This window comes from Apus apus, chromosome 9 (genome assembly GCF_020740795.1).
Source record: "Apus apus isolate bApuApu2 chromosome 9, bApuApu2.pri.cur, whole genome shotgun sequence".
NCBI classification, from domain to species: Eukaryota; Metazoa; Chordata; class Aves; order Apodiformes; family Apodidae; genus Apus; species Apus apus.
In genome coordinates this window covers 2,227,122-2,250,900 of record NC_067290.1, presented here as the reverse complement: position 1 = coordinate 2,250,900, position 23,779 = coordinate 2,227,122, and the positions used below count along the sequence as shown (strand labels likewise).

The 23,779-nt window shown below is 48.8% G+C and overlaps 2 protein-coding genes across 6 annotated transcripts; both read left to right on the top strand.

The window, feature by feature from the left end:
• Positions 1-1,593: 1,593 nt before the first annotated feature.
• CNBP (CCHC-type zinc finger nucleic acid binding protein) lies at positions 1,594-10,802 on the top strand. Of its 5 annotated transcripts, none has more exons than XM_051627448.1 (5): positions 1,594-1,687; positions 7,973-8,092; positions 8,398-8,493; positions 8,656-8,857; positions 9,724-10,802. In XM_051627448.1, exons 2-5 carry the CDS (start codon positions 7,990-7,992, stop codon positions 9,839-9,841), a joined length of 519 nt encoding a protein of 172 aa, XP_051483408.1. In that variant the 5' UTR covers positions 1,594-1,687; positions 7,973-7,989; the 3' UTR covers positions 9,842-10,802. The 5 variants fall into 5 exon arrangements, with proteins under 5 accessions (XP_051483408.1, XP_051483411.1, XP_051483410.1 ...); XM_051627451.1 differs by having other exon boundaries at positions 1,612-1,725; positions 8,401-8,493; positions 8,659-8,857; XM_051627450.1 differs by having other exon boundaries at positions 1,612-1,725; positions 8,401-8,493.
• A 1,990-nt stretch (positions 10,803-12,792) lies between these two features.
• ISY1 (ISY1 splicing factor homolog) lies at positions 12,793-23,647 on the top strand. Its single transcript, XM_051627638.1, has 11 exons — positions 12,793-12,858; positions 13,032-13,054; positions 13,665-13,716; positions 15,012-15,077; positions 15,773-15,815; positions 15,981-16,093; positions 16,772-16,889; positions 17,621-17,743; positions 20,166-20,275; positions 21,342-21,428; positions 22,860-23,647. The coding sequence occupies exons 1-11, from the start codon at positions 12,856-12,858 to the stop codon at positions 22,965-22,967; spliced, it is 846 nt and encodes a 281-aa protein (XP_051483598.1). The 5' UTR covers positions 12,793-12,855; the 3' UTR covers positions 22,968-23,647.
• Positions 23,648-23,779: the final 132 nt, after the last annotated feature.

The following is a 23,779-nucleotide window of genomic DNA, read 5'->3' as shown; positions in this document are numbered from 1 at the left end:
GAGACACCTGAAAGGCTCCGTCCCCCTTTTTTTCCGAACCTCAGCGCTGCTTTGGCTTGGCAGAAAAGGCAGCACGTGGTAAACAGCAGGGACCGTGAGGCGGGCAAGCACAGCCCACCCACAAAACCAGAGCGATCCCAACTCCGCCTGCAACCCGCAGGGAGGGCGAGACACGCTGCTGCTCCCGTCCCAAGGAAAGAAACCTAAATAAACCCAAACTCTAGAGCTGGGTGAGCGTTGCAGCTTGAGGAGAGGCCGAGCCAAAGCGTCTCCGTGAGGAGCCCACCCCTCGCCCTGCAGCGCGGGGCTTGCGGGGCTTTCCCTGCGGGGGCTGGCGGGATTGGGAAGCACAAACCCGCCAGCCGGAGCAGCCGAGCGCTCCCGCACGCCCGGGCGCTCCCGCAGCGCCGTTCTGGGCGCGACCTTCCGCTGCTCCTTCGCTTTCAAAAGCTCGCAGGGCAAAGGGAGGTGTCGGATCCTCGCAGCGAGCGGGAGCCTCGAGATTCCGACTCATTCGTGGTTTATTTGTTGTTGTTGTTCCCCGGCAGTTCCCAAAAGCATCATCATTCCCTCCCTGCCCCCCCCCCCCGGGAGGCAGCACCCGCGGCCATTTCCTAGCGCCGCCGGCCGCGCCGCCTGCCCGCGAGATGGCGGCGGGACCGCCCCGCCCCGCAGCGCCCGCCCCGCAGCGCCCGCCCCGCAGCGCCCGCCCCGCAGCGCCCGCCCCGCAGCGCCCGCCCCGCAGCGCCCGCCCCGCAGCGCCCGCCCCGCAGCGCCCGCCCCGCAGCGCCCGCCCCGCAGCGCCGCCGGTGCCCCCGCGCTCCGAGGGGCACGGGAGTGCCCCGACCCGGGGGAGGGGAGGGGAGGAGCGGGGAGGAGGCCGGGGCTGCGCGGGCGGTGGGTCCCGGGACACAGGGCAGGGCGGTGGGTCCCGGTGGATCCCGGCAGATCCCGGCACACAGGGCAGGGCAGCGGGTCCCGGGGGGTCCCGGCGGGTCCCGGTGGATCCCGGCAGATCCCGGCACACAGGGCAGGGCAGCGGGTCCCGGGGGGTCCCGGCGGGTCCCGGCAGATCCCGGCACACAGGGCAGTGGGTCCCGGTGGATCCCGGCAGATCCCAGCACACAGGGCAGGGCAGCGGGTCCCGGGGGGTCCTGGCGGGTCCCGGTGGATCCCGGCACACAGGGCAGGGCAGGGCAGGACGGTGGGTCCCGGTGGATCCCGGCACACAGGGCAGTGGGTCCCGGTGGATCCCGGCAGATCCCGGCACACAGGGCAGGGCAGCGGGTCCCGGGGGGTCCCGGCACACGGCAGGGCAGGCAGGGCAGGGCAGGCAGGGCAGGGCAGGCAGGGCAGGGCAGGGCAGGCAGGGAGGGCAGGACGGCGGGTCCCGGCGGGTCCCCGCACACAGCGAGACCCGGTTCCGCAGGGCCCGGGACCCACCGCCCCCGGCGTCCCGCCCCCTCCCACCCCCCGCCGGCGCTGATTGGTTGTCCCCACCTGCAGCTCTCATTGGCCAGCCGGGCGAGCGGCTGGGGCGGCGATTGGCTGAAAGGGAGAGTGCCAGCGAGCCGTGCGCAGAGGAGCCGGGAGGGGCGGGGCGCAGCGCGCGGGGCCGTGTGCAAGCCGCGTGTGGCGCAGGCCGGAGCGGAGCGGGCAGGGCGGGCCGGGCCGCAGCGGCGCTGAGGTGCGGGCGGGACGGGCTGCCGGGCCCGGGGGCCGCAGGTACCGCCCGGGCCGGCCTCGGCGTCCCGGGGGGGAGGGGAGGGGAGTAGGGGGGAAGCAGAGAAGCCGAGGGATGATGGCGCTGGCGCGCTTCGGCCTAGCGCGCGGGAAAGTGGCGCTGAGCGGCCCGGCGGGGCCCGGGCGCGGTGTCCGGGGCTGGGGGCGGGAGGGAGCGGGGTGGGGGGAGCGGGGTGGCCGGCCGGCTGCCGCAGGGCGGGCGGTGGCGGCGGGTGAGTCAGGCCTTGGCGGGTTCCGGGAGGCTGCGCTGCCCCGGGGGGGGGAAGGGAGGCCGAGGCGGGGGTGGGTGAGCGCGGGCCGCTCGGCCGGGCCTGGCGCTGCCCGGGGCCGAGGCCGCGGCTCTGGGGCTGCCGGCGCCGTGTCCCTGCGGCGCGGGGGGTGGGTGGCGGTGGCCTCGCTTCACGGGGCCGGCCCCGCCGTGTGGGGAAGGGGGAACCGCCCGGCCCGGCCCGGCCCGAAGGCGCGGGCTGGGGCGTGTGAGTAACTTCCCTGTGTGGGAGCAAGTTCGGGGAGAAGAAAACCTGCTGAGACCGGGAGCTGGGTGGGAAGGGGGGGCGGGGAGGGGGCGAAGTAAAAACTGCTTCTTGTTCTTTTTTTATTTTTTTTTTACGTTTTTATACGTTTTTTGTAACCCGTGCTGAGCTGCTCCCGCGGTGGCGGAGCGGGGGCGCCCGGGCCCACCACGTGGCTCCCCACGTGTGAGGCTCCGCCGCAGAGCAGAGAGGGTCGAGGTGTTGCAACTGTTCGTCTCCGACCGCAGGCAGGGACGGCGGCCTGCTCCAAATCCAAGTGTGACCTATAAATGGATAGGAAAAATAGCCGGTGACAACTACAGAGCACAGACGAGTGGAGCAGCCTTTTACTTAAGTTCCTGTCAGGCGTAGTTCTCAAGTAACGACTGTTCCTCGTTTAGCATCCGGAATTGTCATAATTATTAAACTTAGTAGGTTTTATTTTCATTTCACCGTTTAATAAGAGCCCGTTGCCGTGCAGGGTTGCCTAGTTCAGCTTTTCTTTCTCCATGCAAAGTTGCCTGGAGAAGCAATCCTGCCTCTTTATTTTAAAAGTGAAGAGGTTAAATGAGTTCAGCTGGGCTCTGCTTAACCCATCACTTTTTTTCAAGCAGACTTTGCTAATGCCTGGACTGAATTTTGTGTTAAAAAAGTTCACATCGAGGTTGGTAGTGTTTACTTCTCTCAGTTTAAAACTTTGTGCAGGTAGCAATGAAAAAAATGAAAGGGGGAGATGGTAGAATCTGCATATTTGGTAGAAAATGTCTGGTTTCTCCCACTTTATGTTAGCTAACATGGGCAGGCAGAAAGTGCTGCTGACTCATTTTAGTGATGAGCTTCTGCTCATTTGTGTCAGCAAAGCTACCCAAGAATTATTGCTCTAATTGAAGTCATGATGTCTTTCTGACCTGGCTTCTGGCCCCTCAGGAGGGATCCAAGTTCTCGAGTTTTAGTTAATATTCAGCATTCTTGGGTGCCCTTGCCTGTGCAGTGGATCAAGAGGGAGCATAGGGTTTGGCTTTTCACTTCTGCAGGTTTTTCTTAAGTTTCAAACTACTTCCTTTCAGAGTAGGGTTTCATCCTTGCTGGTCAGAATACTTAATTTTACATCTTTTCTGGTGAGGTCAAAAGCTGGAGACGGGCATCACTGGCTCTCTCTGTAGCATGTTGTCATGTGGAAGTTCAACCAGCTGAATTTTGAGTAGCTTTGGTGACAGACATTTGTCCTGCATTTAAGAATTCTCAGAACATGCTTCTGGGGAAATAAAAACTCAGGGCTAGCACTTTCTGTTAAATGAGGAATATTTTTACTTCTCTTTTAAAAGTAACTTCTGTTAAAAATCCTTTCTGCCTTTCCATTTATCTTGGAAAGCAAAGCTGTGCTTCCTATTCCAAAGGGGTTTTGCCATGTTTGGCTGGCTGGCCCAGTTCAGGTGTGTGTATGGCAGGTTGGTCGCCAGCAGCCTGGAAAGAAACTGCTGATTTCCCAACATTTGCTGCTTTGATAAAGCTCTCTTGCCAAGGAGCTCCTGTGTGTGTTGGCTTTGGTAGTAGTTTTTATCTAGTCTGTCCTTTGATTGAAAGAGTGAAGTCCTGGTCATACCCAGTGGAAATGGTACTTGTAGATCAAAAGAAGCACCTGGTAAGTATAATGAGGATAATTGCCTGTGTTACATTGGAACAAACTTCTTCCTCAGAGGGCACCTAGGCTGAAAGCCATAAAATAAGGGAGCATAACAGTGAAGCTTATTGGTGGTTTTTTCCATCATCAGCTCTAGATAGGCTGCTAAATCAGACTGGGATGTTGTCTAATCTTGTGAGTGAAGACTGGAGATTAACCTCTCCTCTCCCATGTTGAAAGTTTTGGATGTGGGTTAACTGTAGAGCCACAGAAAGACATTTTCCACTTCAGATTTTCATACAAGAAACTTAAGAGTCACAAAGAAATGTAATTTTAAAGCTGGATTCTTAAGTTGCACTCAAAAACTTCAAACCTGACCTGGGAAACTACTGTGATGGCACCTCTGACTGGAATCTTGGCTGTTCTCAGCTCATGATCTTAAGCAGTGGGGTAGTCATGCAAAATAAATTAGTTGTTAAAAATGTTTTGCCAACAGGTGGGTGACTTCAGCTTCATGCTACAGATAGGGAGCTCTGTAGGAGGAGTTCAGGTAAATTACTGCCTTTGTGGTTTAGTAGAAAGGTGAGGTTTGAGGCAGCTGGACTTGTGTGTGTTGCTTGGGAATCTGGTCCATGAGGCAGTGGTTTAGGACATTGTGCAGAATCTGACCTGGCTGAGGAAAGGAATGCTTGATGAGGACATAGTTCTCATTTGTTTCCCATTATTGCTTTTCCTGTCCTGGTGAGGTAAAAATCTTATTTAGGGGTGTAAAAGGGCTCGAGGGTGGTGGTCAGGCTGGTTTTTTTATAACACAGTTGAGCTGCAGACAGCACTGATAGATGTGATTGAGTGAAAACTTTCCAAGAAGCCTTCTTGCAGAATGCTTGCTTAAGGTGGCCTTGATAGATAAAAAGGAACTGCTGGAAACTTGCCTGTGATGACAAAATGGTGGAGTACTGACTAATAGAGGAGAATTTGAACTTAGGTGGTTTTTACTTTTTTTTTTTTTTTCCTCTTGGAAGTAACTGAAAAATTCAGTGATGTCCAAACTGCTTGGAGGTTATCCATTTAAGGACTTGTCTTCTGAACCAGCCTTTTCTGGATGTTGGTCCTTAAAGGTGGCTGTTGGCTTTATCTGAAAACTTAATCCTTATAGTGGTTATGAAAACAGTTTAGGTCAGTGAGAAATTTTGTCCTGTGCAAGGCTTCTTAGAATGTCAGGCAAGTAAAACTAGTGGCAGCTGCATCCACCTCTAGCTGCTAAACTTGTTTTCAATTTCAGCTCCTTTACAGGAAGAATGCAGAAATTAAACACTAAAATGCTGGCAGAGAGAAATTCCAGTCAAACTATCGGGTACTTTGATATGCTTAAGGTATCTGAAGATGGAGCAGTATGCTTTGTAAACATACTTGTGGCAGCTGTAGCCTTCAGATATTTCTGAGTTCAGGGAGAAAAGGGGCCTCTGAAGAGAAAGGCTTTTAAATTAATTTCTCAAATAGTCTTGAAGGATAGTTATGCAGAGACAGTTGTTTCACTTGAGATTCTGCTACAGTATGTGTCGTCTCACTTTGTCAATTTGCTTTATACCAGAGGAAAAGAAACTTAAGGTTTTCATCTTGAAGGAGCAGTTGAAAAGGAAGCAACTTTGAATCAAATGGGAAACTTCTCTTAGCAGATTCCCTTGGGGCAGTGAGTAGTGAGCTTTGTCCTGCAGGTCCTGACTGGCAGGTTCACTAGATGGAGGCTGACAGGTTATTCTCAGTATAAAAACCTCTGCTGCGTATCTAAAGCAGGTCTTGCTCACCTATTAAACATTTGCCTTTTACCATGTGTTAACCTAACTGGTTCTTCATATGGGTCACTTCATGCTCTAGTCTCAAGTTCATTGTTTGAAATGATAGCCTGGTAGTTGTTAGTGTCTGTAAAGCTGAATTACAATCCCACTAGAGCTGTTTTTAACCGGTGTTATGTTACTCTTCTATCGTGTTTTCATGTGAAGCCTTTTTATAAAAGGAATTGCAAGTTAAAGAATATATCTTGGTCTGTAATACAGAGGCTCCCTCTGGAGATGAGGAGCACCATCACCTATTGTGCCTGAGCCCATCTCCTGCAGTTGGTTTTGCCTGTGGCTCTCTTCTGCAGTGTCAACATGGTTGTTATGAGAACAGACATAAACAATAGCGCACCGGGTGCCAGCTGCTGCCACCACGGCAGGCAGCTCTTCAGCCCTGGGGGTCCTCCTGAGCTAGTTTGAAATCTTGGAACACTGAGGTGAAGTAGAGAAGACTGGTTTATTTGTAAAATCTTGAGTATATCCCTTGAGTGCTCAGACAATGAGTTATTCTCGTTAACATCTGTTTAAGAGCCACTTGCATCCTTTCATTTTCTCAATTTTAAGAGCAGATGGTGTCATCTGGTCCAGCTGGAAGGTAGAGGTGGGATTACACAAGTAGCATACTGAAGTTCCTATCTCTTGGACTTAGCTCAGGCTTCTGCTGTGTTTGGAAGGATGGATGGTCACTTCTGCACTGAGATGATTGGAGAGAGAGAAACTGTTTTTAGGGAGGAGTGGCTAAAAAGCCACAGTAGATTTATTCAACATTGGAGTACTTTAAAAACAGTTCTAAATAAAAAAGTCATGTTTAGCTATATGCTCTCCATTTAGGAGCTAAATGTCAGGATGCTAATTCTGGTTCCTTCTTGAGGTCATGTGTTACTGCTTGTATAGTGGGGTTTTTTCTGCACACAGCTCATGAACATGGGATGCTGGATGGTTTGGGGGGAGGGAAGCATTCTGTAACATGGATCAATTGTAGGGTTACAGGAGGATTATCCTGGTGGTGGATTGGGTAAACTCATTAAACACCAGATAATGATTCTGTGTCTCTGGGTAAAGAGTAACAAATGGAGAGAGCATGTGACGTGTTTCAGCTTACATCAAAACAAAGCTGGACATGGGTACTTTTAAACGAGTGTACTTTAAACTTGCTCTCAAGCACACTTTAAAAAAGGTCTCCAATTTAAATGTTTAACTTCCTTGATCTTTTATTTCTAGTTCTAGAAGTCTTGTGTAACTATTTTACAGCTTAGGGGAATGATGATACCATGACCACAGTCTGTTTAACCTGCCTCATCCTGACTGCTGCTTGAGGGGCTGTGGCATGCTGCCTTTCCTGTTCAATGAAATGCATGCCTCAATTCCCCAATATGGGCAAAAGAAGAGGTTTATGCTGTCTCAGACAGGCATGCCTGTCTGATGTTTCCCTAGCATTCTGAGGATGTTTTCCAAGTTAGCCTTCCTGATAGATGGGAAATGTCTGGTGTCTTTTAGGGAAGCTAAATGTCTTAAACGTTTTCTTTCACGTAAACGTGGGAGTGAAGTGTGCATCCTGAGTATAGGTTAATATATTGAAGCTGTAATTCTTATTTCTCATATTTCAACTGGTCATAAAAGAACTTTAGGCCTTCATATTTAGGGCATAAAATAACTTTAACCTTCAAGTGTTAAACTAATGTGCTCTTTGAGGCTCTGGGTTTAATACTGCCTGTCTTGAAATTAGTTTCTAGAATGAAGCTTGATTAGTCAATAAATGTAGCTGCCAGCCAGGTACTTCAAGAGAAAGCATAAAAACTACCAGGAAGAAATAAATCTCTAGGGAAGGTAGTTGGCTTTTGAGCTTAACTCTGAGGAATAATAAGGAAGAGGTGTGTTACTGAGAGAGAACAGCCATAAGACTGGTAGGATGGTAGTTAAAGAGGTCCACTTTTTTTTCCCCCACTAGTAAGTGTCTTGTGAGTTAATAAAGCAAAGACTGGCTGCAAAAACTAATTAGAGGAAATTTTCTCTAGTAGATTGTTTCTTTGGCTATTCAAAGCTGTCTTACTGCAGGCAAAGTAGAGACAAGCTGCTGTCACCTACAGTGGTTTTAGTAGTCATGTGAGATACTGTACAAGAAAGTATTGGCTTAGCCAGAAGTTTGCTTTGGTTTTCATTGCCTCCTTTGTTTGGACAGTGGGAATGCTCTAAATCTTATTTTAATGTACCCTTTGGTTGGGGGAGGGGAGGCTGTTCTAAAAATACCCTTTCTTCCTCAGGCAGGTGATCTGCAGCCATGAGCAGCAACGAGTGCTTCAAGTGTGGACGTACTGGCCACTGGGCTCGGGAGTGCCCTGCTGGAATTGGCCGTGGTCGTGGGATGCGAAGCCGTGGCAGAGGTGATTGATCGCTGTGGTTTTCAGCTTGCTGGTACCGCAAGACCTGCAGCTGACTGTCCTGAATAGTGTGTAAAACTGGCTTTGTTAGTCTGAAGTAAAGTAGTTAAGACACAAACTGGTACTAAATTGTGTTGGTTCTTAGTTCTGAGTAAGAATTTTGCCAAATGCCTCCCAAGAGTGAGGTTACCTTGTCAGTTCAGCTGAGTAACCTTGTCATTTACTCAGGTGTCCTTGAATAACTCTTCAGGAATATTCTGAACTTCATTTTTAATCCTTTTTTTTTTTCTCCCATTACCCGTTTCAAGCAGGCTTCCAGTTCATGTCGTCGTCTCTGCCGGATATCTGTTACCGCTGCGGTGAGTCTGGCCACCTTGCCAAGGACTGTGATCTTCAGGAGGATGGTAAGTATCACTAAATATTCCATCTCTTCAGCCACAGTCTGTGGGTGAAGGGAAGGATCACAATTCACTGGAGAGGAGCTGTGCGTGTCCTTCATTAGGAGCATGCTACCTCTCACTCTACCAAGGTTTTATAGTCTTGTTTGGTATGTTTTCTTATTGTGGAAGCCTGCTATAACTGCGGCAGAGGTGGCCACATTGCGAAGGACTGCAAGGAGCCCAAGAGGGAGAGGGAGCAGTGCTGCTACAACTGTGGCAAACCCGGGCATCTGGCTCGGGACTGTGACCATGCGGATGAGCAGAAGTGCTATTCTTGTGGAGAGTTTGGACACATTCAAAAAGACTGCACCAAAGTGAAATGCTATAGGTAAGAACTGACAGACAAGGGCAGGTTGTACCTCAAGGGGTAGATGTGTTCTCTATCTAAGTTTTGGTTAGGAAATTAAGCTTTGACCAGGTTGCTTGTTTCTTTAAACAGTCGTCTGCTGTGACTCAAAACTAAAGCTTAAAACCCTGTTGGCAAAGTCCAGTGATAGATGTAAAGATGTGTATCTCTAGGTGGCCAGAACGATGCAGATGTTAAATCACTTCAGTTGTGCAAGGGAAAGGGCTGTAGCTTCTTACAGAAGGTAGCAGGAGGTACTTGCCTGCAGCAGAAACCTTGGCTCCCTGGGTCTTGTGCTGGAGCTAACAGACTCCAGCTGTAGGGATCATCTGACTGACACAGCCAGCCCCAGTGGGAATACACTGAAGAGGTCTTGGTATAACCAAGAACTGCAAGTGGAAGTGGATGCTAAACAGTTGGAAATGCCAACTTCAGAAAGCTTTGAATGTAGGTCTGGACCAGAAGCAGTGTGGTCCCGAGCACGGCGTTCTTCTCCCCCACCAGGATTCCTTTCTGTGGAGGCTGGGGAGTGAGCACAGTGCTTTTGAGTTAAAACTAATTGCTCTCTAAACAAGGCTAAGCTGCAGACAGAAACACTGGAGCAGGCAAGATCCAAAACAGTAGAAAACCCCCAGACTTCTGTATTTAATGGACAGTGGGTTTAGCATATGCAGTGACTAAAGTGAGCTGATAGTTGAGGAGCAGTTTCTGGCGCTGAAGACAAGCTTTGTGACAATTCTGGCGTGTTGCCTGAAATTTAAGTACACAGTACACTGAACAGAATAGGACTGCTTTTCCGAGGGACGCCTCAGGATGATCTTGATGGAAAGTTCCTTTCCTTTTTGCAGGTGTGGTGAGACTGGCCACGTAGCCATCAACTGCAGCAAGACCAGTGAAGTCAACTGCTACCGCTGCGGCGAGTCAGGGCACCTTGCACGGGAATGCACGATTGAAGCTACAGCCTAATGAGCTCCCTTTGTCGCCCCTCCTTTTTCTGATTGATGGTTGTATTATTTTTCTCTGAATCCTCTTCACTGGCCAAAGGTTGGCAGATAGAGGCTACTCCCAGGCCAGTGAGCTTTACTTGCCGTGTAAAAGGAGGAAAGGGGTGGAAAAAAAAAAAAATCAACTTTCTGCATTTAACTACAAAAATGTTTATGTTTAGTTTGGTAGAGGTGTTATGTATAATGCTTTGTTAAAGAACCCCCTTTCCGTGCCACTGGTGAATAGGGATTGATGAGTGGGAAGAGTTGAGTCAGACCAGCAAAAAACCCTGTCTGGGTTACATGGAAGTGATCCTATGCAGGAGGAAAGAAATTCTGGAAGTGTCTAAACTTCCTCATAACTTTAATTTTATTACAATGGCCTTGGATTGTCTGACCTCAGTAGCTGTTAACACCAAGTAATATCTGTATCAGGCCCTACCTAGAGCTTATAGCTGAGTGGGAGTAAACAGAACAAGATGCACATGCCTGTTAATGGCCACGAGAGAGAGAGAGAGAGAAAACAGGAATAAACTTAAAAGTTACAGTAATTCAGTCAATGAATGTTCACGTTGGAGATACAGAACGTATTGGGAAGCTTTTGAATAAATACTGCAAAGTCAAATCTGAATCCCAGACATCCGTGCTCATAGTGCATACAATTTGGAGCTATTCAGGAGTTGCAAATAAGTGAATTTTCACAGAAATCAAGATGTTATTTTTGTATACTATATCACTTAGACAACTGAGTTTCATTTGCTTGTAATCAGTTTTTAAAGTAAGATGGTAAAAGCAAAGTCCTAGAACATAGAAAATGTAATTTTAAACTATCAATAAAGCTGGAGGAGGAAGGGGAGTTTGGCTAAAGTTCCTTTTGTTTATTTTTGGTTTTCATGTACACAGTGCAAAATAACATTAAAAAGGGGTATGTGGAGGTGTAAAAAGTTTTTAGTTTGGACTTTTCTTTTGTACTGTCTTCTGTTTGAGATTCCATCCAGCTGTATCTAACTGCACAGAGTGGAGTCTGCTGTCCTGTCAGACCTGAGTCTCTGCTGATGGGCGTGGGGGGCCTGGGTCAGCTCATCTGTGCTGGTGCAGTTGAAGCATTTCTTTCAGAATTGCCAAAGCCACAGAAGCTGTTGGGAGTGGGTTCCAAATCTGGAGCAGTGTAATGGTCTGTTAGCAGTCCTTCAGCCTCCCCAGGTGTCATGACACTCACCTAAAGCTCTGGGTGTTGCAGGGAGTTCCCATTCCCGTGTGGATTGAGTTGCCCAGATGAGAAGGGGGCTGATGCAGTGTCTTGAGCACACCCACTCCAGGAGTGAGTGGAGTCGTCCTGGTGTGCCAGGAAAACAAGGGTGGGAGTTGTTGACTGGTCAGTGCTTCACCACATGGTGTGCCAGGTGACACTGGCAGCAGCTGCTGCACCTCCTGAGCTCCATCGTGGGGAATCTTGTCCAGTTGTGGCCAGGGATGGTCAGGATGTGTTTGCATCTTCACACACAAACTTTCCTCAAAGTCCCAGGGTGCTTTTTGGAGGCTGGGGGGGGGGAAAAAAACTGCCTGTGCTGTTGGAATGGAGTTGTGTAGGTCTCTAGAGAAGTATCAGACCCATCATCTTACAGCTATGCCAGAGTAAAACTAAACTGGTGCCATTGCTTGTCTCCTAGAGCTGGGGTATAATTAACCAGTATCATATGAACATGTTAACATGTTAACAGCAAGGCTGTTCAATATGGTGCAGCCCTGCCCCTGAAGTTGTCTTCCAGGAGCAACCTGAGCTTGTGCCTTTCAGCAGAGCACAGGGTGTGGGTGAGACTTGGGAGAGGAGCAATGAGAGCTCCTTGGTAGATCAACTAGGAGATCCCAGTGAGGAGACTTACCTGGGAGTGTTTGAAACAGTAAAACCAGCACTGTTGCCTGGTGATCTTATGGTTGTTTTCAGGAAATCAGAGACCTGAACTGTCCAAGAAAATGGTGATGGTCACAGTGGCTGTGTCATGGCAGGTGAGCTCTGGTCAGACTCTGCCTGTTTTGCACTGGGCTGCTGTAGAAATCTGGAGCTTCTTAGCACTTAAAGGTTTATAAAGAACTGAAGTTCTCAGCCCGGGTTTGATGTTCAAAGCCTGTGGGAAGTGTTGAGCTCAGGAAGAAAAAGGAGCTGCTTAAAATAGGAAGTGACTGGAGCCCAGATGGCCTGGCTGGCAGCAGCTGAGCAGGTTTAGGAAGGGCTGGGGTGGGAGGAAATGGGCTGTTGGGAGAAGTCTGTTTGAAGCACCTGAAGAGACAATGTTCTTGGGGGGGGGGGGGGGAAACCCAAACGTTGGCTTCTGCCTGGTCAGTGAGACACACAGAAGGATGCAGAGAGTGTAAAACCCACGGGAGGGGGTGGCAGTGGGCATGTCCAGAGAGCCATGGCCTGCTGCCCCACCTGGGGAGCAAACCTGCCCTTTCACCGGCTGGCACCGAGGGCTGGGGAAGAGGCTCCTGCAGCAGCGGGGCGGGGGCGCTGGGTTTTTTTTGGGGGGGGGGATGGAGGTTGGGTCTCCACGTGGCAGGGACGGCCCGGCCGCGGCACGTGCTGGTGGGTTCAGCCGCATCTCCACGCGTCCCCTCAGTGACCCGGCACGAAAGCTGGAAAAGCTCCGTGACTCGCCAGGCCTGGGGGTCCTGGGGGGGGAGCTGCGGCCGCGCGGGCTGAGCCCCGCCCCCAGCCCGGGGGGACTCCTGCCCGGGCTTGCCCTGCCTGGGGAACCTTGCTGATCTCACGCCGGCAGGGAGCTCAGCGGGCCGCTGCTGCCTCCCCCCGGGCGTGTTTACGCCTCGGAGAAGCGGCCTCGGCCGGGAGCTCCCGCTGCCGGGCGCGACCGGGGCTCGGGGCAGGCCTGCGCGGAGGCGGGGGGGGGTAGGTTCCGTTTCCGGGGCCAGAGCCGCTTCCGCTTCCGGGACGAGGCTCCTTCGGCTGCTGAGGCGGCGGCGGCGGCGGGTGCGGGTGCCATGGTGAGTGCGGGGCTGCCCGGGGGGTGCGGGGCTGCCCGGGGGGTGCGGGGCTGCCCGGGGCTGCCCGGAGAGCCGGGCTGCCGCCAGCAGTGCCCCTCCGGCCCGGGAGGCGCTGCCGGCAGGCCCCGGTGCCCGGCAGCGCCCTCACGGCTCCTCTGTGTTCTCTCTTCCAGGCTCGAAACGCGGAGAAGGCCATGTAAGTACCCGGGGGTCCCTCCCCTGGCTCCTGCTGCCCAGCAGGCGTTTGTCCGTGCAGGGAGCGGGCCCCCCCCTGCCCCGAGCCGGGCACCTGTGTCAGGTTGTCATTCTAGAAACGCCTGTGAGCAGCAGGCAGAGCCCGGGTGGCTGTTCTAGAGGTGCTGGTAAAGGTTCCTCACCCGCTCCCGTGATTTGTGCCTCTCAACCTGTGAAGTGCCCCAGCAGTCAATGAAGCTGCCTGTGTGGGGTCTCTGCTTGGTCCTGAGGGACTCAGAGTGTGTTGGTGATGAACCTGGTGTCCAACTGCAGCTGTCCTCGCTGGAGCTTGGGGTTTTTTTTTACTTCTTTTTGTTTGTTTTGGGATGTAGCCCCTGTTAGGACCTGTAAACTTTGTGCTTGTAACTTGTCCCTTCTGCTGCCAGGGCCTGACCTGCTGGCACCTGCTCAGCAGAAAGTGCCATGAGCTGCTTGCCAGGGCCTATGTTTTCCCAAGAAACTATATTTCTGAGGAGAGTGAGGATTTCTGGTGTTGAGGATGCCACGAGCTGGCAGAACTGCCCTTGAGCATTCCCTGGTTCAAAGGTTCAAGGAAATCTCCTTCTCCCTAGGACGGCCTTGGCAAGGTTCCGGCAAGCTCAGCTGGAGGAAGGAAAAGTCAAGGTATGGTGTGAAAAACCCTGAAGTCTGTAGGGCTCTGTTCAGGAGCAGGATGGGAGGCAGGTGCAGAGCTGTGTGGCAGCTCTCAGGTCACATCCCAGACACAGGATCCCCTGGGAATCTGGCAGGGGTCACAGGAAAGCAGCTGGGGTAGGGGCTGGGCTTCACAGGGACACAGAAGTGGCCACCAGGCTTTTCTGAGCTAAATTACCTGTTTAAAAATGTCTCTGTGTGTGTGTGTGTTGCAGAGGTGGGTGGGCTTGGCTGCTGAGAAGAAAAGGTGAATGAAGCAACCCCTGAATCTTTTTGTGTCACGTGGGTAAAATATGTCGTGGTTTGGTAAAAAACAACCCCCACCAAACAGCTGCAGTGGTTCTGTAAATATGGGGAGCAGAAAATGAACATTCTTTCTGAGACTGATGTTGCCTCCTTTTGCAGCTACAAATCAATACACTGATTTTTACTGGCAGTAATCACAAGGTTTGGATTTCTTCCCAGGAAAGGCAGAGAAACCCTCCTGATGGTCTTGTTCATTGTCAGTGCCCTTAGCAGAACAGAGGCAGGAGGCAGAACCTTGGCAGGTGGTCACCAGCCCATAATAGCTGTGCATCTGCTCACAATTGGCTTCACTGTCCTGCTGCTTTGGTTTTGATTGGTGGAAGGTTGACCCAAAAAATGGACTTGGCAACTTCAAAATTAACAGAAAAGCCTCCCCCCCCCCCACCACTGTAATGAAAGCAATAGCACCCCTGAGCCCACCCAGAACCTCAGACTGATTCCCATCTGTCTCTGGATGTTTCTGTATGGAGAGAAAAGGTGTTTTGGATAAACTGTAGTTGGGAGAGCACAAAACAAGATCACAGTGGAACAAAATCACAGTATTTAGGAGCAGCCCCTTAGAAAAAAAAGGCCTAAACTTAGTAGCTACTTGGAAAACAGTAGTTTTTTTGTAGATACTGGTATATTGATCATGATGGTGTGATTCAGCAGTCCTGAATGGAGTGTTGTTTGCATGGGAGAGGATTGTGGGGTGATTTTAAGAAAAACAACCCAGGTGACTGATGATTTGTTGTTTTTTTTCAACAAAGTGGATTCAGGTAGGGTGTTATGTTCTGTGCTGGTTGGCAGGGCTGTAAGGCATGAGTGCCTTCCACTGCATAAAAACTGGTGGGAGCAGAAGGCAGTGCAGCCTGGTAGCATGGTTTGGGATGAGCCAAGCAATACATTTTGCATGGAATGTTGCCAGTGGATCGATGGCAGGTTAGAACCTGATGGTGTGTGGCTTTTCTGTCAAACAGGAACGAAGACCTTTCCTTGCCTCAGAGTGTAATGAACTGCCTAAAGCTGAGAAGTGGAGGCGACAGGTAATACCAACCTGGAGACCCTTCCAGTCCTGTGGCAGGTGGAGCTTCAGCACCTCCTCCTCAGGCAGCCTGCTTACCCGTGTTTTTCAGCCTTCTCCAGTTAGATCACAGAGTCATTTAGACTAGAAGACCACAGAATTCACCACAGTGTGCAAGGCAGGTCCCACTACGTCAGGTTGCTCAGGGCCATGAATCTCTTCAGGGATGTGGATTCCACAGTGTTTTGGGGCCCCTGCTCCAGTGCTCCATTACCTGCTTAATGATTTCCTCCTTGCATTTGGTTAGGAATTCCCCCATTCCACATTCCCTGTGGCTGTTGCCACTTGTCCTGTTGTCATGCAGCTCCCCAACAGTCTGGCTCTGTCATCTCTAGACCCTCCACCAGGCAGCTGAAGACAGCAACAACCTACTGCCTTCTTGTCTTCTCTTCAGGCAGATCCAACCCAGTTCTCTCACCCTTTCTCTTTACCTCACGTGCCCCTGCCCTCCTTGCCTCTACAGCTGTAAAAATATCTCCTTGGTTTGTAAGCCTCTGAGGTACTTTATTTGTGTCTTAAATAAAATCTCTGTTGATATTGTAAATTGATAAGCTCGGGTCCATTTTCCAGCTCAAAAAGCCAACTTGGAAGTTGGACCTTTCTAGGGCTGCTTCTTAGCCTCTTAGAAATTAAACTTCTGTGTTCTTATTTAACCAGATCATCGGGGAGATTTCCAAGAAAGTGGCACAGATTCAAAATGGTAAGATTTTTCTAATTATGTTTTATTTTTTGAATCTCCAGTCCTAAGTGGTTGCAGTAAAATCACATTTCTTGTCAACTGTACTGTTTCCCTTGCATACATTCTGGAAGGACTCTGTTGCTTCTAGTGAGCTGCCTAATTTATTGCCTTTTCCCCCTCTAACAGCTGGATTAGGTGAATTCAGAATTCGGGACCTGAATGATGAAATAAACAAACTGCTGAGGGAGAAAGGACACTGGGAATTCAGAATAAAGGAGCTTGGAGGTCCTGATTATGCTGTAAGTGGAGATTATTTTGTACTATGTGGTTGTTCTACTTACAAGTAAAGTGACTACTAGAGAAAAACCTGTGCAATGTTTAGTTAACCACATGTTACCTGCCCAAAATTTATTAGAGAAGAGCTTCATTTAGCCCCTAAAAACATCAGGTTGTGTTAGAAGAAATACTTGTTTCTGTGATGAGCAAATTAGACTTCTAATTTGGAGCTCTGGTTCAAGGGGTGGTGAGAGTTTGCAGCAAAGTCTGGGTTTGCCCATCAGGAGGTGTTGGTCTCTGTTGTGCTCTGGCTGTGGAAGGGTTTTCACTTGGCTCATCCAGCTGCTGCTGGAAATGAAATAATGTCTCTAGCTCTCACTTGCCAAAACATCCAAAGGGTGCTTGTTGTGGGGTTTAGTGGGGCTTGTTTAGCTGATACCTGAGGAGATGAGCAGAGGAAGAGGCAGGCTGAGACAGCCTGGTGCAGACACTGGTTTTGTGGGGTCCTGTGCATGTGTGGTTTGTAGTGAAAGGGGAGAACCTGCATAAAAATCAGCTATGGGGCCTTTTCCTTCTGGGGTGGTTTGAGCTGCTGGGGCACCTTTCTCAGTCCTTTGATCTATTCAGCTGCCCAGGAAAACAGAAAACATCAGATGCAAGAGGAATAAAATGTTAAACAATGAACTCTTTTATTTTCCCAGCGGATTGGACCAAAAATGTTAGATCATGAAGGGAAAGAAGTTCCAGGAAACAGAGGTTACAAATATTTTGGAGCTGCAAAGGATTTACCAGGAGTGAGGGAGCTTTTTGAAAAGGAACGTAAGTAAACAGCAGCTCTTCTCAGACATGAGCCTACATGGTGGTGTTTCTGGAGTAAAATGCCTGCTGTAGGGAATGTGGGGAATGCTAAATGAAACGGCAAAGAGAAGGAATTAATTAAATGCTGTTTCTTTGGGCAAAAAAGCACCTTTGGCTGTTGGCAGTGAAAGGAAAATGTAGAAAAGGGTAAACTCTTGTCTTCTACTGGGGAGTTTCAGGTGGTAAGGACTGATGTTCTTTGGAGACTTTCCACCATAACAGGTTAACTTGGCAAGTTCTAACTAGTACTCTTGAGTTCTGAATTAAAAAGGGGAGTTGGCTTGAGCATCATTGAGAATCAGGTTTCATAATAGGAAAAGCTATGTAGGTGGATAAAACTTTTATATATTGGTTTGTCATAGAAGGAGTGGGAATTCCTTGGACCTGGGAGTGAATTGGCTCCTTCTGACTTGCCATCTGCAAAAAATATGGGAAGAACATGAGCTGGGGGAGCTTGGGACACATTTTAGTTCCTTCCCTCGAGAAGCCTTGAGGGGCAGAACCAGCTGGGTGTGTGACAGGGTGGGAATCGTGCCATGTGAATTGGAACTGCCAGAGGAAAACACCAGCCCTCCCAGCAGCTCAGGTGGTGTGGGGGTTATTGGTGTAGTTGCTGTGGGGTTGATGGGAGCAAGGACTGTGCAGGGAGGTGTCAGGATGGAGCTGGGTGGGTGACAGTCGTGTCCTTCCAGCCCTCCCGCCGCCCCGCAAAACTCGAGCCGAGCTCATGAAAAACATTGATGCAGAATATTATGGCTACAGGGATGAAGATGATGGTATTCTGGAGCCACTGGAACAAGAACATGAAAAGAAAGGTACGTGAGATTCAAAACCTGCATAAATCAGCCCAAGAAGGGGTGATGGTGGACTCCAAAGTTACCTATTTTATTTCCCTGCTGAGCTCTCAGATTTCATCTGCCACACCCAGATCACTGCTGTGTGAGGTGTTTCAGGGTCCAGGGGGTGTGCTGGAGAGTTGCCTTTCATCTGGACTGCTGTTTATGTCTTAATATGCTCAGCAAAGTGATCCTCTATTGAAGCAAAATCTTTTTTCCCCCATATCTTTGTCATGCTGAAGAGTGCAGCAGAGCAGGCTGCAGCTGGGAGATCTGTGGAACTCCAGGGGTTGGTTCCCTCCTTTGTGAAAAGTGACCATTCCATCTCTTTCCTGTCTCACCTAATTATTTATCCATAGCCATAGCTGGTTAGTGGTGTTGGAGATTAGGGGTGACTTTCTGGAAGCTCTGAAGTAAGTCTTAAGTGGCCTATGCTGATTTATCCACATGGAGTTCCATATCTTGGATCTTGAATACAGGTGAATATTTTTTCCTTTCAAACCCATACTTTCTCAATAGATTATACTTCTCCAGGTGTCTGCACACTTAGTTCTCTAGCTGTGTTCCTACTGACTTTCCTGGTAAAGACATCAGGATTATGAGTCTAATTCCTGAAACCCTCTTTAAAACTCAGCACTCTGTTCCATCTTCTGGTATTTGTGTGGCTTTAAGCAAGAGGGGTTGGACTCCGTGATCTTTAAAGGTCCCTTCCAACCCCTAAGATTCTGTCATTCTGTGAAGAGACCACACACCACCTTTAAGAGCTCGAGCTGTTTTCTACAGAGTTCTCCTCGTGCTTCTGGTGAGCGTGGTCTGATCCTGGCATTTGTTGCTGTTGTGTTGTGGGTTTGTTTTTTGGTCTGTTCTTCTGAAGCTTCAACTCAGGCAGACCCTCAGTGCACTGTAGGAGATGTCCTTGCATAGGAACCCTTGGCAGGCTCTTCCATGGAACACAGCAGATAAAACAATTGTGCTTTGCTGGAATTGTGCTTCTTTCTGTATGCAGTTATTTCTCTGGAATTAGAAAAACTTTAAACAAAGCTGCAGGAAGCAACTTGTTAAATGATGAGAAGTTGTTGAGCTTGTAACTGTTACCAGTAATTAGTATCTCCTGGTGTGGTCACCTTCTTATGTTCATCCCTTCTCCATGTGTGAAATCTTCATAACACTGTGTCAGTGACCCTTCCTTGGCAGCTGGATTGTAGCACAGGGAGGGAATAAAGGAGCTGTTTCACTTCTCTGTGTCCTGCAGCCTTAACCTAAGTGGAGAGGAGCTGGCTGGCTGACAGCTGCTGGTGTCAGGAGGGGAGTGGCGGGGTGCAGTGCTCCCAGGATGGCCTCCCCCTTTCTGTGTGTCCTGCACATCTTGCTCTCTGCTGGCAGAGAGGTGGCTCCTCTGGGTTTGTGGGGTTATTTTAAAAAAATTAGCATCTTTGCTGATTTTGCATTTTAAAATAACAAGGCTAGAGATGCTGACAGAACCAACAGGCATACTGCACCATAGTTAGGGGTCTTGTAGGGTCACTTGTTTTTTAGACTCATGTTGGTTTTTTTACCTTGTTACCAGAAGAGTCAAATTGTGAAACAAAGTAGTGAAAACACTTAATTTGGGATACCTTTTCTGGTACAAGCCCATGCAACAGTGCAGCCGTGTGCTGCTAGTTAGATCTCTCTTTCTTAGGGAGAGCATTTTTAATGTTTTATATCTGAGAGCCAGAAGGAATGACTATCTTGCACCTCCCTGGGATTTTTGTACACTGGTGATGTCACTGATTAAGCTTCTTAAAACTAGTTATAGCACTTTTACTAGCACTCTGCTGGATAGTAGAGATACAGCAGCCTGAGAGCTCCTAGGTAGCAGCGAGTTACAGAAATGGAATCATGCTGCAAAAGATGAGAAATGCACTATTGAGGTTAAGAGAAACTTATGTGGGTGTTCACTCTAAGGAATGTAATCATGTTTAATTAATTGCAGCGTGATCAACATTCCTATAGCTGTTGACATGCTGCAGGGCTGTAAGAGCCTGGTCACATCACGGCCTGTTACTCAGTTCAGAAAGTAGGTTGATATTTATCCATGACATTGAGAATCTAAAATGTACCCAAATGAAGGCATTAATACCTCACTTTCACAGTGCAGGCACTGGCTTTGGCTCAGACTACATGGATATCTCTTACTAGATAATACATCAAGGTTCTACAGTGTCTGTGTGGCCTCTGATGTAGAAGTTTTAAGCAAGAAATCAAAGTCTGTTGGGATAACCTTGGAAATAGGAGAGAAATCAAGGGAACTTTAGCTTCAGTTGCTGCAGAGCTGCTGTGGGGGAAGCTGGGGCTGCAGTTGGCCTGTGCTGCTTTAACTTGCTCTCAGATTCATTTGTCATTTTGCTTTACTAACCAGTTATAGCAGAAATGGTGGAAAAATGGAAGCAGGAGAGAGAGGCACGACTTGCAAGAGGTGAGGAGGAAGAGGAGGAGGAAGTCAATATCTATGCTGTCAATGATGATGAGGTATGTGGTGGCTAAGGGGGTGTAACATTTCATGTCTTCTGCACTGCCTTCTCATAAGAATGGTTGTTTTGCCAAGGACCCGTGTGCTCCTGCACTCTGCCCTCTGGCTAACTTACTGCCAGTCATCTCTGTGCAGGACAAATCAGTAGCTGATGAGTGGTCCCACTTTGGAGAGTGGTGAAAGCTGACAGCTAGAGACTTCTCACTCGTGTGAGAAACAGCAAAGAGCTGAGAGCTTGTCGTGCTGTGGCTGCCTGGAATGCTGGTGTCTGTGGGGTTGTTGACTGAGCACTGCTCAGTCTTGCCTTGCAGTACCAGCTGCATCAGAAGCAGCACAAGCAGCTCTGTGTACAGCACCATTTCATGCACAGCAAAACCAGGGGTTCTAGTGTCTGTGTCTAGTTGGGTCCTGAGAGAGCAAGGCTGTGCTGCTCTGCAGTCACTGCTGTGGTCTGGCTCCTGCTTTTCCATTCTCCCTGCTGTCAGTGCCAGTAAGACAAGTGAGGGATGTTGCCTGGAAAAGGGATGCTGGAAACAAGTCCCCATTTTGCAATCTGTACCTAAATGGCTTAATGACAAGAATAAAAAGGAGATAGTCCATAGGGTAAAACTGGTTGTTCCTTCAGTCCCCTGTTTTGTTTGGGTTGTCTCATGATTCATAAGCCCAGCTCTCAGGCATGAGAAAGAAGCAGGACAGAGCTGTACAGGGCAACAGTACATGAATTTTTAAGGTACTTGCTTCTTGGTAGGTAACTCCTCTTTTGTTGATAGCTTTGCTATGGCAGCCAGAGAGAGATGGAAGAGAGGGAATATAGCCTTACATTCATGCCCAGGCCACAGCAGAGGAAAAGCCATGTGGAGAATGGAAGCAGCAGCCCTGAAAACAACAAGGGGCAGGATCTGAAAGTGATGCTGGGCATATTCCTTTGTTTGGTCCCATTCACCTGTTTTTTGTTTGTAGCATCAATCAGTCTCTCTTCAGTTCCTCCAGGCAGGGCAAGTAAAAGGTATTTTTGATGACCCCTTCAGAAAGTAAACTTGATGTGGCTTTATTTTATGTTTTCAGTCTGATGAGGAAGGTGACAGGGATAAAGAAGGTGAAGAAGGCCAACAGAAATTTATTGCACATGTTCCAGTGCCATCTCAGCAGGAGGTAAGGCATAACAGAGTTAAGTTGCAGAGATGTACTCTGGCTTTTGCAAGACAGAGATCTTAACTTGTGGCAGGTCATCAGTAAAAATGTCCTCTTATTTCTGTGACTTGACTCTGCAGCTGTGTAATCCTCTTGGAGATCCTGTGGAACTGGCCAGAATTGCTGTAAACCTTTTCATCTGAGAGTTTCCAAACCTTCATAAGTAATACATAAATTGGAAAGAGTTGTGGTGTTATGATCAGGAAAGCCCTGATTGCCTACTGTGTCTTTACTTTTCTGCTGGTGGTCTAGGGGTTTTTTTTTAGTTAATGGGATGATTTCTGAATTGCAGGGTTTGTTCTCCTGTTAATTTGGTGGCATAACCTTGGATTGACTACTATATTTTGTAAATGCTCTAGGGTATAAATTACCTTAACATGGACAGGTTGTTTGAAGTGTCACTCAGGCAAGAAGGTTCTGGAGTTGAGTGTCATTTGGTGGGTTTGCCTTTACAGCACACAGATGGCATCTGGCTGTTTGTCCCCTGCTGGCATCTTGTCAGATAACAATGCTGCTTTTTGCTGTGACATCAGGATCCTGCAGAGTCAACAAAACTTACATGGAATGACTGGTCAAAACTGCAGCAGAGAAATAACCATTAAAAACATTGCTCTCTGGCTGATGGACTTCTCTTAACAAAGAGAGCACAACTGGGAGTCCAAACTGGCTTCTTAATACATAACCACTGATTTACAGAGAAACCTCTTTTCATTAGACAGCAGTCAGTGTACTCTTTTGTTTTTTAGTGGCAAATCACTTATGCCAATGGGAATATGCCTTCTAGATTCTGAATTTCAACAAGCTAAGGTTCAGAACATTTATTTGAGAGAGAATGTGTGTGCTTTGGGCAAATATAAATGACTGAGATAAAACGAGTCTTGCAAGTTGCTCTTAGGTCTTTCAAGTCCACGCTGGTGAGAGACTGGTGTGTTGCTGGCACTTCTAGAAATAAGTTGAGGGAAGAGGTGCCCAGCATTGCTGAGGTGGAAGGCACGCTCACCAGACTGTGACTTCAGGGCTCTGGCTGCTGTGGCACAACTCCACTTGTCTGCTTTTGTTCAAGCTAGAGCTGAGGCTTTGTTTGAAACAGGATTCAAGTGACTGTGCCGAGAGTGAAATCAAATGGCAGCTAAACGCCTCAGTAAAAAGGGTGGGAGCAGAGATCTGAAACAGAGGCATCTATTTTACTGCTGCTTTTGATTTCCTTGAGCTTCAGCAGAGTATTTAAAAAGATACTCCTGACTGCTTTTAATTCAGGTACTTTCTCACTAGTACACACCTCTGACTTTCACAGGCTGTTTCCTGTTTTCCTTCCTCCCAGCTTAACAGCAACACGTGGTAGGTTTTGGCGTCTCAATTAAGCTGAGTGTCATCCTGCTTGTGTATTTGCAGATTGAGGAGGCTCTTGTACGGAGAAAGAAGATGGAACTTCTTCAGAAGTACGCGAGTGAAACCCTCATGGCACAGAGTGAAGAGGCAAAAACACTTTTAGGCTTGTAACGTTGCACCAGGGTGTCCTGGGTTTTACATAATTCATCTTAAACAAGAGGTTCACGTGCTCTGGTAGCAATCACTTCTAGCTCTGAAGACCCCTTTGGATGTTGAGAGTGAACTGATGAAATTCCAGTGTGCTTGGCAGAAGGAATACCATCAAGTTGGTTCATCCACTAGGATGACTTGCACTTCAGTGCCAAAAAAGATCAAGCCTAGGTGAACATGTCTCTACATCTTCAGCAACTGTCTTCATTCCTTTCACTTTGTATAACCGTCTGTGCAGTGGTGGCTCTTACAGACAGAACCATGAACCCAGTGACTCCTTAAATCCTGATGGAAAGCTGACTGATATTGCTGCCATTCTGTCTGCTGTATTCTGACTGTAAGTGTGCACATCTTTCTCCTGTTGGTTTTTACTGACCTGAGGTCAGTCTGTTGTGCCTGGGTGTATTTCCAGACCAGCCTAGAACCTGTCCAGCAGTACCTGATGGCAAGATCTTGTGAGTGGCTTTGCAGTCCATTTGTTCTTTATACAGCACATGCCATGTCTAAAAGCTGTTACCCTTTTTGTGGTTTGTAACCGTGCCTGGGTGATTTGCTTAAGTGCTGGATATTTCAGCAGCTGTTACAAATACTGCCAACTTTGCAATACCTTGTTCAAATATTTCTAGTAAAACTTGCACACAAACTGATGTCTTGTTTTGTTCCAGCTCAAAGGATTATGCTGTGTCCCTCGTGGCAGCCAAAGAATGGGATCATAACCAGCCATCCATGTAGGGATTTGAAACTGTGCATCCCCTGCTGCTCTTGGCTTGTGT

What these genes read in the sequence shown, in the direction of transcription:
- CNBP (XM_051627448.1), top strand. Translation starts at nt 7,990, where the DNA reads ATGAGCAGCAACGAGTGCTTCAAGTGTGGACGTACTGGCCACTGGGCT. An exon ending in GATGCGAAGCCGTGGCAGAG is followed by an intron (nt 8,093 to 8,397) that starts GTGATTGATCGC and finishes ACCCGTTTCAAG; the next exon opens with CAGGCTTCCAGTTCATGTCG. An exon ending in CTGTGATCTTCAGGAGGATG is followed by an intron (nt 8,494 to 8,655) that starts GTAAGTATCACT and finishes TTCTTATTGTGG; the next exon opens with AAGCCTGCTATAACTGCGGC.
- ISY1 (XM_051627638.1), top strand. An exon ending in TGGAGGAAGGAAAAGTCAAG is followed by an intron (nt 13,717 to 15,011) that starts GTATGGTGTGAA and finishes TCTGTCAAACAG; the next exon opens with GAACGAAGACCTTTCCTTGC. An exon ending in GGAGCTTTTTGAAAAGGAAC is followed by an intron (nt 16,890 to 17,620) that starts GTAAGTAAACAG and finishes GTGTCCTTCCAG; the next exon opens with CCCTCCCGCCGCCCCGCAAA.